The sequence below is a fragment of the Parus major genome, chromosome 3 (assembly GCF_001522545.3).
Source record: "Parus major isolate Abel chromosome 3, Parus_major1.1, whole genome shotgun sequence".
Taxonomy (NCBI): domain Eukaryota; kingdom Metazoa; phylum Chordata; class Aves; order Passeriformes; family Paridae; genus Parus; species Parus major.
Window position 1 is genome coordinate 7,914,192 of NC_031770.1, and position 14,112 is coordinate 7,928,303.

General features: G+C 36.6%; 1 protein-coding gene across 2 annotated transcripts in view; it reads left to right on the top strand.

Moving 5' to 3' along the window:
• Window positions 1-14,003, top strand: part of PPP3R1 (protein phosphatase 3 regulatory subunit B, alpha) — a 39,137-nt gene extending 25,134 nt beyond the window's left edge. For both annotated transcript variants that reach the window (XM_015620740.3, XM_015620741.3), the window contains 4 exons: window positions 7,869-8,045; window positions 9,490-9,549; window positions 10,269-10,453; window positions 11,839-14,003. In XM_015620740.3, the coding sequence (XP_015476226.1) occupies window positions 7,869-8,045; window positions 9,490-9,549; window positions 10,269-10,453; window positions 11,839-11,886 (470 nt within the window). In that variant the 3' untranslated portion in view covers window positions 11,887-14,003. The remainder of the gene's footprint in view (window positions 1-7,868; window positions 8,046-9,489; window positions 9,550-10,268; window positions 10,454-11,838) is intronic.
• The last annotated feature ends 109 nt before the right edge of the window (window positions 14,004-14,112 follow it).

Here is a 14,112-nt window from a genome sequence, read left to right on the forward strand (position 1 = left end):
ATTCTGAACTAATTCATAAAATTCCTTATCTTGGGTGAATCACATCTTGTTTTTAAACAGGGTAGCTCTTAAAGAGAAGGGACTGTTTTCTGGATTTCTTTCACAATGCTTGTCATGTGCTTGTGCTGGCCTTTGGCTCTCATAACTCAAACTGTAATAGAAAGCAGATAGTCATGTAGAAGTCTTTGTCTAAATGTGTTTTTTTTTCAGACATGAGGCTTTAGCTGGTAATTTGCAAGTCCTGTGTGCCTAATGGGGGCATCTACCTGAATTCTAATTTGAGTCATAAGTTTGCAAACACTTGAGAATATCATCCACAGCAGTGCATAGCTGTGTAATGCTCTCAGTATATTTTGTTATATGCAAGTATCTGGTTGTAGTTTTGTATTTGATGAAGACTTCAGTAGTGTTTTCCTGAATAGTATACATATATATCTCAATCTTACATTACTGCTCTATTGGTCAATGTTTTGTTAGAGATAAAGTGGTTTCTGAAGAATGATTTTTTTAGTTAGCTGTGTCAATGTCACAGTTGTAAGCATCTCCATCCTTAACTTCTGATTCTAGGACAAGCTATATTCATTGGTAGCAATGGGCAGCCTAAAGGTTTATTACTGAGCTTGTTTGCCCATTTTGATTGCAGAGAAGGTGAGGATTTTCACATTACGTTCTGTGGTTAAACAATATGTTGAGGCTGTTGTTGTTTAAATGTGAAGTTTTGCATGATTAAAGTTTCTTCTGCTCTGATGGCCTTTCTCACAGCAAAAGGTCAGCTGTATCCCTGGGCAACATAACTATACACACCAGGAAAATGGAGTTATCACTGTCCCTTTGCTTGGGTGGGCCAGCCACTGCAGTGATAGGGCTGTGCTTAAAGATCCTGTGTGCCTCAATGTTCTAAAACTGGGGTTTTGAGCACAGATGTGCACAGCTGTATGTCTGGAAGCAGGTCCACCAAGTAGACATTCGTGTAATTTTTCAAATGTTAAATGTTCCTGCTGCTTCCCAGAAATTGTTACTGATAGATCTAAAGCTTTCAAGGCAAGACCAGACGATGTCTTTGAAGGTCATCTGATAGGGATTTTGAATTTTCATCTTTTGAAGATTTCCAGTTAGTAAAAATGTATTAATGCTGTTTGGATGGAGGCATTGGGTCATAACCTCTGCTTGGTGCTACAGTTGCTACTTTGGTGTCTCATAAGAATAACTTTGTGTTAAAGTTGGCAGTTATGTGAAGCAAATTCAGGATACTGAATGAAGGAGAGGATGCACACCATTAAATAGTCAAGCATATTCTTTTGACCTTTCATTTTAGAACACTCGTTCTTCTCACTGGGTGATTTAGTGTTGTTGGATTCCTTAAAGTGGTTTGGTTTTGTTTCTCAGCTGTGCTGTACCAGAAATTACTGAAAACCTACCACTGCTTTCCCTGGTGAAAATTTGATGTCAGCCAGAATCTGTCAAATTATCTGTAAGAAAATTTTATTACAGCAAAAAGATACAGAGAAAACTATTTTGTTATCCAGTAAAGAATAGTTTATGGTGTAGTATTTTTAATATAAACATTCTTTTGTAGAGTGTTTAGATTTTAGGATAAGAAGGACTAGTATCTAACTTAGGAAATTGTAATTGACACATCTGAAGTCATGAAAAGGATTAGGCCAGCTGTGTGTAAGCATATACAAGACAAGTGGTTGAATGTGTTCTCAAGGGCGTCATCTTTTTGAAATGTGATCTCCAAAACTGAAATGGCTGACTTAGTTGCTACTCTGAAACGTTATATTTGTGAATCAGATGAGACCATAGGTAGAGGTGCAAGTTTTGCTGAAGCTGTGTTTTATTTTGAGATCTCTGCAATACATTCTTCTGGGGGAAGATTAGTCTGGAAACATTTAAAATTAATTTCAGAACATGTTTGATTTTAAAATTTCTCCTAATAACTTAGCAATATTCTTGTCCATAATGATTTCATATTTGAAAAAAATCAGTGGAAATGGGTCTCTCTGTGACCACACTCTGATCTGGCTTTTGTTAGTTAAACCTTTGTGCCAGTATTCTAAGAGTATCTGAAAAGCCAACCTTTTAAATACAGGGGTAAACATTATGGATTTCAGAAGTGCTCAGCACCTAATTGCTGAGAGATGTACAGCTTTTCTAAGGTCTGTACTTTTTGCAGATGTCTGTGTGTATATTATGTGCTCTGCAGCAATGGATGTACCATGCTTCTTAATACATAAGCAATTATCCTCTTCAAGCATCACTGAGTGTAGTGGATTTCAGAAACCTGTAGTTTTAGGGCATTCTTTACTTTTGGTTCTTACATTAATAGAAAGCTATGTACCTTTATGTTAACTGGAAAAATTAGTATTAAATTCTTTTCTGAAATAACTGTTTTCAACATAGAGCAAAGTGGAATTGGCTTCTAATAAAGCTTTTTGAGTTGCCACTTTAATAGTTTTTACAGTCTTATCTGAGATTGTTGCGTGCATAACAATTTGAAACAGAGTTGTTTTAAAATCTGATGGATCATCCTCTACTGCTGTGCTGGGGAAAGAACTTGAGTAGCTCAGTGGTGTGGATGAGCGTATTAGAAAATGAGCAACTGGGAGATAAGGCTCCTGCACTAAAATGGGAGTGAGGGGAAGCATTTGCATGTAGTTTCTTGGAAGCATTTTAACCTGATTCATCATATTTTTAGATGTATGCAAACAAATTCAAGAGATGAAGCAGGTGTTGGCCCTAAGAATTTTAATACTTGGATGGAAGAGGAATCTTTTGAAAGTACTGATAGTTCTTTCAAAAACAAAAACCCCCTTAGTACCAGAACTATTTAACACCCATCTTATGTTAATTACAAGGGGAACAAGATTCAAAATGTATTAGAAATAAACATAAATAATTTGACGTGGTTTAGAACAGTGCAGAATTTGGTGTTTTACAGGGTTGCCAACAGAGGGTTTTAAAGAAAAGCACTTAGCAGTTATTATTTCCAGCCAGTTAGTAAGTTTGTAAGCTCAGGCATCAGAGCCAAGCTGATGGGATAGTGTCAGATTCTGGTGGAAGGCATAGGAAGCACAAAGCCCCCTGTGAGCTGGGGAGCACAGCACAAAAATGGCTAATTCAGATCTGAGGGAGAGGAATGCTCAGGGTTGTTCATTGTGGTGATGAGTCACAGGCAAACTCTGCCCCAAACAGTGTAAACAAAGCTCAGTCCTCCTGGTTTGCCTCAGTGGTGTTACTGCCTTTTTACACTACTGTGGACGTGGAGTTCCTGGTGTTTTTATCTGTCCTGGTCTCCTGAGCTGGTCTTCTTAAATTCTGTCTGCTACTGCCACCATCAGTCCTCTCAAATCAGCTTTCCCTTAGATCTGAACTATCTTGTGCCTTGCATTTCCAGCAGAACTTAAGATCTTGAGTTTGTGTGGGCACAAAGTCATATTTTTTGTTTAGACTAAAAGTTTAATTCAGTGCTCTGTTCTTCAGTGAGAACTATGTGGAATTTTAAGTCTGTTGATAAGGACAAGGGAAATAAAGGCCTTGTTAAAAAGGGGAGCATCCATCTTGGATGGGAACTGTTGTATATGTTCATTCTGGGAGATAATATCAACAAAAAATGAATAAGGTATTACTGAAATCTGCTGTTCCATATAAATGTATGCTGTTTTCCTTTAAAAAGTCCAAAGGAGAATGAAGAAACAAGCATTAATCCCCAGAAGACCTCCATAGTTGTTAGGTAAACTCAGCATAGGCAGGGAGAGTCACCAGAAATGAAGACTCTGAACTGAAGAAAGAATAGACAGAAGGTATGCAAATCTAAGGCATATTATACTGTGATGTATTCATCCCTAATTTTATATTTGCATTCTTATTTCTTAAAGCTGTTCTATGAAGACAAAGATGCTGCTGAAATATAATTTTTTTTCATAAGCATTTTTTTTGCATAAGCTTTTTAAAATTCAGCTTGTGGAAAGGATTTAACAGGAGGTGAGGTGCCTGCAATATATTTAAGGAAAAATAATGAGGTTCTGATACAAAATTCTGGTAAAAGTCAGTTATGAACACAGTAATGTCATGTTTTTCCAGATACATCCATTAGGAACAGACATTTATGTGCTCATAAACTATTGAAGAAAATTTTCTTAGTCCAGCATTTACTTTGCTTTTTCATTATTTCCTCCTGCAAGTACTGTCATTCATGGTGTGTCAATTGCCAGAAACAAAACATTGGAAGAGTTTACTATTTGGTCAGCTTTTGGCAGAGATGCTAATTTTTTTCAGTACTGTTTTTTGACTTTTTTTGGTTTTTTGCCCCTTAAGAAAAGAACCTTTCTTAGATCTCCAGTGCAGGCAAGCCCTTTGCTTGAATGTTTCAAGGTTTAGAATGAGAAATTTGTAATCTCATTTCTAGTAGGAACTGTTTCCAGATGTTTGTACCTGGATTGTGCATTGAAGTTGAGCTGGTATGAGCTATGAAATTGGATGTGTGTATATGTGGAGAAAGAGTAATTAACATTTTTCAAGTATCCTTAATTTCATAATTGTGGCAGCTGTTGCTTTGTTAGAGTTCAGCAAAACACGAACATTCTTGAGCCCTACAAGCCTCTGCAACCTCCTCCCCTTCCTGTGATCTGATTCCTATCTTTGTCGTCCATAATCTTGACCTCCTTGCCTACAATCTTCAAAACAAAACAAAATTTCTTCTCTTACACTTGCTAGCTTTTGAATTTAAGGACCTTGTTAACTGCAAATGCGAGGCTGGTTAACCCAGCAGTGGTTCTTGTGCCCAGCACATGATGGCAGAGCAGCATTGCTTGTTAATACTGTGTTCTGTGAAATAGTTTCTGAATTCCACAAGAAAACATTCTTTTTGTAGTATTGGTAGTTCCTGCTGGAGATATATTGAGACAAAATACCTTTCTGACAACAGTTTGTTTTCTTAGCATGTCTTTCTACAATGGCAAAGTTGGGCTTGTCTGTCTTGTGCCAGCTTGTGCCAGTTTAAGCTGTGCAGCCGTGTGTGAGTGACTTGTATGTGTGCTAATTAGCTCCACTTCATAGCAGAACATTGACAGAACTCTGGGTGTCACTTCCAGTCTTTGCTCTTATATTTGTGAGGGAAAATGGCATGGACTTGAGCTCCCAAAGCAGGAAATGGAACAGAAGTAATGAAATAAGACTTTCTTTAATGTCAACTCTGGGTTGTGAGAAAATGGTCTTACCCAGGCAGCTCTATGTTTCCATCCTAATTTGTGAAATGAAATGCTGTGTTTTGGTACTTAGGAGTTTGTGTTACATGAAAATATTATAGAACTTGCAATTCATTAACTCATTAGTTTTTGTGGCAAGGGAGAAGAGATCCAGCTGTGTTAATGCTTCTGTCATTTTTTTCCATTGTGATTTTGTGAAATTGCAGAACTATGAAGGTGTTTAGGTTGCTTAGGAGGCTTTAAAATGACCATATGGAAAGATTAGTTTTTCTGTTTATACTGGAAGTGAGATTCCACTACTCTGGTAAGAAACTGACAGTATATACACCATAGACAATACTTAGAGTATGCTGTTGTTTTAAAGTGAAGTAATACAGGTATAAAGTATGTCTATTCCTACACTTACTTTACTAGGTAGTAAAATACATAGGTACTGTGATAAGCCACCCTTAATATTTTTATGCTTTTTCAAATGCTTTTGCTGTGAGGATTTTTTTTGGGTATCAACTCTTTCTCTGCGAGTTGCAAGCAGAACTTGCACTAAAAATGAAGTTCCCACATTTGCAGCTTTCCAAGGTGCTGTCTTTTCATTAAGATGGGGTGGGCCCAGTAGTTGTCCAGTGGCAGGACTGGGATCAAGGATGAATGGAAGCAAAAGAGTTTCTGTGTACAGAGGCAAAAGTTGGAAAGTACCTTCAGTGTATGGATGGGAAGCAGCATTTTGTGCTGATGGAGCTCCTGTGGAGCTCTGCTTTGCCATTCCTCTTTAAGACTGTATTCTTTTAGTCACATATAATGTTCTACATCCAGGTTACTATATGGTTACATCCAGGTTACTCTGTCTCCTTCTGTGTCCTCTAGAAGGGTTCCTGTGCAATGTGCTGCTGCCCCTGCTGTGGTGTTGCACTGTCCAGGGTACACCTCCAGTCACGTACAAGGCTTCTGCACAAACTGGGGTAAAAGGAATATTTCAGAGCAGTCAAGAGGTTAATTGTGTGAAATACCACACTAGAAACCAAGGGAAGCAAATTATGTTTAGTCTTGCTTTTATAGCCCTAGAGGCAGAATCAGGTCTGTCACTTTCTGGCAGAGGAAAGAGAAGATTATTCTGGGACTGTACACTGTTTTTTGCCCTTTGTCTCTGCAGTTGCAAGCAGTAACTGAGACTGACTGCAGAGTGTCAGAAAAATCATCTTGTGCCTCTGGACTTCTCTCAGGCTCTCTCTCATTCTGAAATAATACAGTGAGGACTCTGTATTTGTGTCTCATTGGTTTTTAGACAAAAAAACAAAAAACAATGGAAGGTTTTGAGGAAGGAGTTGAATTGGAAGTTGGTTACTGTTGGTAGAGGATCACGATTTTGAGTTGGCTACAGTTTCAGAACATGAAGCTCTGCAGACTGGCTGACCTTATGTCTTGAAAAGACTCAGAGCTGTTTGGTTTATGCTGCACTTTCACAAAAGCCTAAGAATGTGCAAATGTGATGTGAAATGGATCAGGTGGAGGTATGTGCCTTGTGGAAGATAGGATACAATTTTTGTTACTATTACAGCAAACACTACTAAATGGAGCTAAGAAGTACTGAAGGAATTGCTCAGGTTAAGGAGGAGATTGGTAGGGGGAGTTTGCAGCCTTAGGTTCTGCAAGGTCTTTTTGCTGTAGTTTGCTCTATGCTGAGCTTCTTCTAGGATTCCTGAGAACCCCAGTTTCTCCTTTATAGCCAAAAATGGTGAGCAACATGTGAACAGACTGGGATCTTGTAAATGGAGCTGCTGACAGGATATTATCAGGTTGTTCTGGGGAAATTTTTTCAAGCCTTTCAGCAGTAGCATTGTACAAGATTGCATTTAATTGTGTTTATGGATTCACAGGTTTAGTCTATCCTTGGCATAATGAGATGTGTAAAATAGGGTACTAGGTGTATGCTTTAATTGAGATTCTCTATAAATTTGAAGAGATTAGATGAAGACATGCTGCTGCACAACCTGAATCTACTTTAATTTCTGGGACAAAAAAAAAGCTGTGTGCAGGTTGTGGCTACAGGTGTATCTTTTTCCTGTCTGGAAATGGAGAGGAAAAATTATTTTAGGTCAGTCAGAGGGATGTTTTGAATAGGTGAGAGATAACTGGTTAACAGTAGGAGAGTTAACCTGCTTAACTTGACACTTATCCCAGGAGATCTCATGTTCAGTGTGCTGAAGAAGCACTAGTTTTGCTAATAAGTTGAATATAATTGAATATAATTACCTTTTGTCATTGTCCTAACATATTATGTTAGTCTAGTGTAAACATAATGCTAGCTCCTTCAGAGAACACTTGGTCTCTTCCTTAATTTCTTCATAAATGGTATTTGTAAAAGCTGTCTGACTAAGAACTAACTAGCTAAGCATCCTCAATCCTTCAAAATGTTGTGTCAGCATGTGGTATTCAGTGAGTCACAAGGCTAATAGCTGTATTATGGCAGGTGCAGGGAGAAAGAAAGGTAAGTCTTATTAAAATAAAACTGTGTTTGCTTCAGAATTTCATGTTACCTTTATAGGTGTTTAATAGTTACAGTAAAGTAGGAGAGAATTTTGCAGGAAATTAATGAAATGTGCCTTATGTTTAACTGCAAAGGGTTTACTGAAGCCTTTCTAAGTATGGGGTTGTTTTTCATTTCAGTTGATGCTGATGAGATAAAACGACTAGGAAAGAGATTCAAGAAGCTTGATTTGGACAACTCTGGTTCTCTGAGCGTGGAGGAGTTCATGTCTTTACCTGAATTGCAACAGAACCCATTAGTACAGCGAGTAATAGATATATTTGACACAGATGGCAATGGAGAAGTGGATTTCAAAGGTAAGGCACAGTGTTCTGTGACAGGTGGTGGTACTTCAGAATTCCTAGAGCTTTCATGTTTTTTCTTCATCTGAGAGAGGAGAGATGAGGAAAATTTGCTAAAATAACGTACTAAATCCTAGTGAAAGTAAATATCAGTAAAACTAGTTTCTCTGCCTTAGGGAACTTTGGAGTGAAATGTTTAAAAGAGCACATTGTTTAGTAATTGCCTTTAAGGTCATGCTGACTGAGGATTACTCATTAAATATCTCTTAAAGTACACCAATTTAGATTCTTAATTTTAATGCTGAGGAGAGACTGAAGAAATTGTGGTAGGCTAAGTGGTGTGTTACTGCATAAGGTGTATTTATCCAAATATCAAAATGAAATCTGTCCTTTGGAGTATTCAGAAAATAGAAAGGAGCCCAGGTTTTTCTGTTGATACTTCTTATATGGGATGCTTTTTAGGTAGATCTTAGATTGACACTTGAAGGAAAAAAAAAAAATTCCAAACAACCCAGAAGATTTGATTTAGAACATTTCTCAAAATTTTAGACTTATTTTAAATGTTCATGTTTAAAAGGGCTAGCAAGCTATAACCTTCATCACTAGTTGATCTTAAACCACTATCTGACCTTTAGAAGTGATAATGTTTGTAACTTCTGTCCAAGGTAATAATTAATATTTCTTGTTGCTTATGGCTGGAGAAGGTTAATCAGTCTTGCATTTTTTTTTTTTTTTAAATTGGAGTAAGTACTTAAATCTTATTTATACTGACAGACTGACATTTTAAATAATGTATTAATATACAAGAGTTGCTAACCTTTACAAAACCCCATAAATGTGTATAGAGATAGCTAAAGTATAGCCAGAATGTTTTGATTGGAAGCAGTAATTGTTGCATGGAACTATTTAAAATTCCTTTCTTAAAAATAGATAGTCATGAACAATGATGATCATGTTGTCTGTGACATTGAGCTGTGATTAATACAGTTATCAAGAGTTGTTCCTCTTGGGTGGGAACAGGAAGTTGGCAAAAATCCATTTTTTTAGAGAAAAATATTACTTTAGTAATTCTTCAAAAGCAGTTTTTAGTTTCAATGTAATTCTTTACATTAAGAAACCAGTATTGAGAGGAGTTGTACAATTAGTCTCAATTAGAGTAGCTTTAGTAAAGATCTTAGAGTTTTCTGTCAGGTTCTTGGGAAGGTCCAGCAACAAAATTCCTTAAATCCTGGTTTGACCAAGTCTGTTTAGTGAGTGCTGCATTGGATTTGGGGTTCCTCCCACTGAAGAGCATTAAATATAAAAGCATGCAGATATTTAGGTGTCACAAGGTAGACAATATTTTAGAATTTAGAATTTTAAAGATTAGATTGGCTTTACAGTTTTGAAAATTTTCTGAATACTGACTTGTTTATTAAAAAATAACACTTTTTATACATGTTTTCCTTGTATTATTTAGAATTTATAGAAGGAGTCTCCCAGTTCAGTGTCAAAGGAGATAAGGAACAGAAGTTGAGGTGTAAGTATTTTGATTTTCCTTAACAAAACTTTTCTGATCCTCAAAAATACACTTTTGTAAGTTAAGATTAAGAAACTGGCAAATCCAAATGGTTGTAAAGAGTGGAAAATCATCAAAGTAGATTGTAAGCTTTTTGCACATTTTGTCCTTTATTTGTGTGAAGCTTTGTTAGCACCCTTTTCTGCAGAGAAGGTTGAAGGAGGTTGGTTGCTTTCTGAAAAATTTTGGTTGCTTTCTGTTTTTAAAGAAAAAAAATCACTTGAGAACATCTTGCTGTGTAGTTCTGTGAATTTACAGGATCTGAGAATAATACTCAATTCTTTGCTTTTAGAGTAGGGAAGCATTAATTCTTGTTTCAGAAGTGCATCTCCAGACCCAGGCTTTTAGGAGTAGAAAAGAGACAGGTTCAGTTACGGATGTTGCTTCCAATAAATAAGATTGAAATGTTTAAAAATAAATTCAGTCTTGATGCCAAGTTGTTTGCAGCAGATGGGATTTTGAGACATCTGTTTCCTGGAAGGTTGTAATTTTTTTTGCTGCCTGGGTGCTTTACTTGTGATGGGGAAGATTTTCTTTTTTGGTGTTCATACAATGCTTTTACTTCTGGTGCTAAAACAATTTCAGGTGTTTTCCAAAGTGAGTATGTATTATTTTCCATCCATAGTTGCTACCAAATGGTTGGTTGATTTTTTTTTGATCATTGTTTTTTACTTCTGCAGTTGCTTTTCGCATTTATGATATGGACAAAGATGGCTATATCTCAAATGGAGAGCTCTTCCAGGTGCTGAAGATGATGGTTGGGAACAATCTCAAAGACACTCAGTTACAGCAAATTGTAGATAAAACCATAATTAATGCAGATAAGGATGGTGATGGAAGAATATCCTTTGAAGAATTCTGTGCTGTAAGTAACTTCTAAAGAAAACTTGGGTCATTTACAGAGAGAAATAAAACCTCTCAAGTGCTGCTCTGGAAAAAGAGTAAACAGTTGAAAGGTTCATTTTAAAAACTTAGAGGTTTACTGATCAGAATGCATTAAATGTAGCATTTAGTGCTTGAAGGGGTTGATTTCAACCCATGTGGTATATTTATTTAATTACCTGACAGCAAGTTTTAAATTAGTTTCTCAAAAAAAGTAAATGACATGTTGAATCTTGATCCTTTGAAAATAGCAGTAATGAGTGTTTACACATTGATTTTAAATGGTATGTTAATGAAGATACACTTGGTGGCATGGTTTGGGCATTGCTTTTTGTCCTCATCTTTGAATTTACAACTTCAGTTCAAACATGTTCATAACTCAAAAAATATGTGAGTTCTAAAAAAAAGAAGGGGAGGGGGGTGGTGGAAATCTGCCATCCCACCAACTACTAAAGTGAAAAGGTTCTATTGTTTGCATTTTGGGGATTTTTTAAAAATTTTAATTATTTTTGTGACATCATGTAAAAAAACATTTTGTCTGCAAAGAAGTTAGAGCTTCAGCCTGCAAATGCCTGGATTAGTGCATTGCTTATTTTATTTCTTGCAGTGGGCTGTTCTCTTCCAGCCATCCATCAAATGTGATGTTGCCTCTTCTTTTGTCTTTGGGCTTCTTCCCAGGCTTCTGGCCTTGTGCTACTGATGGACTTTTCTCTTCCTTACTTTTAATTTCTTCAGTTTTTGTTGACCTCCTGACAAGACACTTTTCAGTTCTACAACCTCTTCTTCTTTTTCTTGAGTTTTACACTCTCTGAATCTGGCACCGCGTTTCTACAAAATTGCCTCTTCATTTGTTGTCTTTGGCACATAGCATTCGGCCTTTGAATTTTGTTCCTGCATTATAAAATGTTCCTCTGACATGGCACCTTTTCTTTTCCTTCTGTTCTGCATGGATCACACATCTGTGAACACTGGTAATTCTTTGCTGGGTGTGTGCAGTCCTGTCAGAAATCCTGTGGCTGTTCCTAAGGCCCTTTCCTTTTCCTAGGAAGGTTCACAGGGTGTTTTAGAAGTCACCATTTTACTTAACATGCACAAAAATACTACAGGGTTGTAATATGAGATGGAGAGGAATGCCTAATGCTGTTATTTGCACTGGTTATCAGGCCCTTGAGCGTGTAAATTGTACTAATACTGAACTACCTTGGTTTGTACGTAATTAGTTTAATCTCTCACAAATCAGTTTGGAGTTTGGAGAGGCCAGGAAGTACTTACTACCTTTATGATTGACCTCAATGCATTTATTGAATGTGTTCTTTGCACCTTGCTAACTTTCAATTCTCATCTTTCTGAACCTTATTTTTCTCCCAGGTTGTAGGAGGCCTAGATATCCACAAAAAGATGGTCGTAGATGTGTGACTCTGTAGGGCACCACCCAACACTTTTGCTTTCTTCTCCATCTCTGAAGATCTGCTCCAGACGTCCAGCAATGCTCTCTGTGTATTTAAATGGAAGTATTTTTCTCTGTGAAGCCACATTTTCCAACATGAGCCTCATGAAGCCAACTAAGTGTTATTGAACTTTTATTCTCTCAATAACTCAGTGTAGCACTTTAAAGTCTGAAGGACAGCAAAGATGGAAAGAGCATATCAGTGTGGCGGAGAAAGGGAAGGGGTTGGCTTTTTAATTTATTTTTCTTCATCTTTTATAACAAGGAAATATCTATCTATATATATATATGTGTGTATTTATATATAGATATATATGTAGCTTTCTATATGTAGTAGCTAGGTGGGCTTTAATTTAATATACTTGATTCAGAAACAAACCTAGAGTACAAAGTGCCAAGCAGAATATTAACAGTTCAATATATGGATATACATCCTTACTTTTATTTCACACAGTTTTATATATATAGTAGAAGAATGTAAAATTTTAACTTGGGTCTTAGGTCAACTCTTTTCCTGTGACTGTTCAGATGTTTCTATATATTGAATGGCTGACAAAGCATTGCTTCTTATTAAATCACCTTAATTACTTTTTTTTTTTTTTGTAACACGGGAGACTAAGTTTATTTATACCTGTTAATATATTACCAGGGACTGTGTCTCTTTGCTAAATAACTTAGTACAGTTCTACTTAATATGAGAATATAGTTTAATGCTACTGCCAAGAACTAGTCCTCGTGTGCATATAGTGACTGCAGAATGCTTTGATGGCTGTTAGATTCCGTCACCCAGGAACTGGGAGCAGTTACAGCTGTCCTGAAGCCAAGACAACTCTGCTGTTCTGGGTTCAGTTTAGATACAGCTGCTTAAGGTGGTAGATGCATTCATGATTTTCTCTTCTGCTTAGCTTAATGAAATTAGGATCAACATAACTGTGCAGGATTCCCATCTACTTATTTTATACAGTACTTAGATTATAAAATGTTCTTGCCACTTAAATTCTGTTGTTTCACCCATGATAGTTTTCCCCCTTGCATTTAAAAAATACTACAGGTAGCTAAATAACTGGTAATATTTTATATATATATATGTATATATGATTCATACAGGTGGGAAATCTTGTTAACCTATGCCATAGAGGAGGAAAACTTCACACTATCTAAATTTATACCTCTTGCAGTTCTCCAGTCCTTTTCCTGGAGAAATTTTTTTTTTTTTTCTAGATTTGTCCATATCATAATTTGTAATGGAAGGTAACTTGATCTATTTGTGTGATATAAAAGTAGCGAGCCATGTTTTACAACTTTATATCATCCCTTCCCTTTTCTGCAGTGGTACTATTGGCTGGAAGAAAAACATTTGCTAGATTTTTTAGGACAGTACATCTTTCCTGTATAGTAGTTTTTCTATTTAAAAAAAAAATTGTTTTATAATGAGCAGTGGAAAGTGCAGGTTGTCTGAACCTCTTCAATCGAGCACCTGTCTGCCATAGCTGTTCCTTCAACTGAGTGCTGCACATCATGGGCTCTGTCTGTGAGAGAGAAATCCAGGTGCTTAGTGTCCTTGCATGACATGAAGTTTTGCATGTAGATCGATTTGAAATGTTCCTCTTGTTTACATAATTTGCATAATTAAAAAGATAATGTTGCCAAACTTTGGTAAATGTTAATGTTCAAAACAAAAATCTCCACTACATGTAACTTTTTTCTTCCTCTGGATCAGTACGTGGTTTATAATCCCAGCCAGTGGTTGTATCTGTTCCAGTGTCAACTGCCATGTGCTCTGCTTCAAGGGGGAATTAGTCTTTTGTGAATTTTTTGTACATAAGTATTTGTTACAAACATTTTAGCAAATGCTTTCAGTTTTTCTTGCTTGTGCATATCTTGGCTGGCATTATAGAAATTAGCGCTAATGTTATTTCTTTAGGGGGACTGGAAGGGGAGGGATGAGGGGTTTTTTTTCAGTTTGTGTGGGGAAAAATGATTTATGTTGAATGTTTAGTTTTTCCTCTGCATGCTACATCATATATTGTGGGAACTATAAGAACCTTCATACTGTATGAATACAAAATAAAATATTTGAACCTTGGCTGGGGCGCTCAGTACCTTTCTTGTTCACCTTAAATCAGCTCTGCACCTTGCTCTGAAACTTGTTCATAGTTTTTTGTCCACTCCTCAATTATTAAGATTTACTGAAA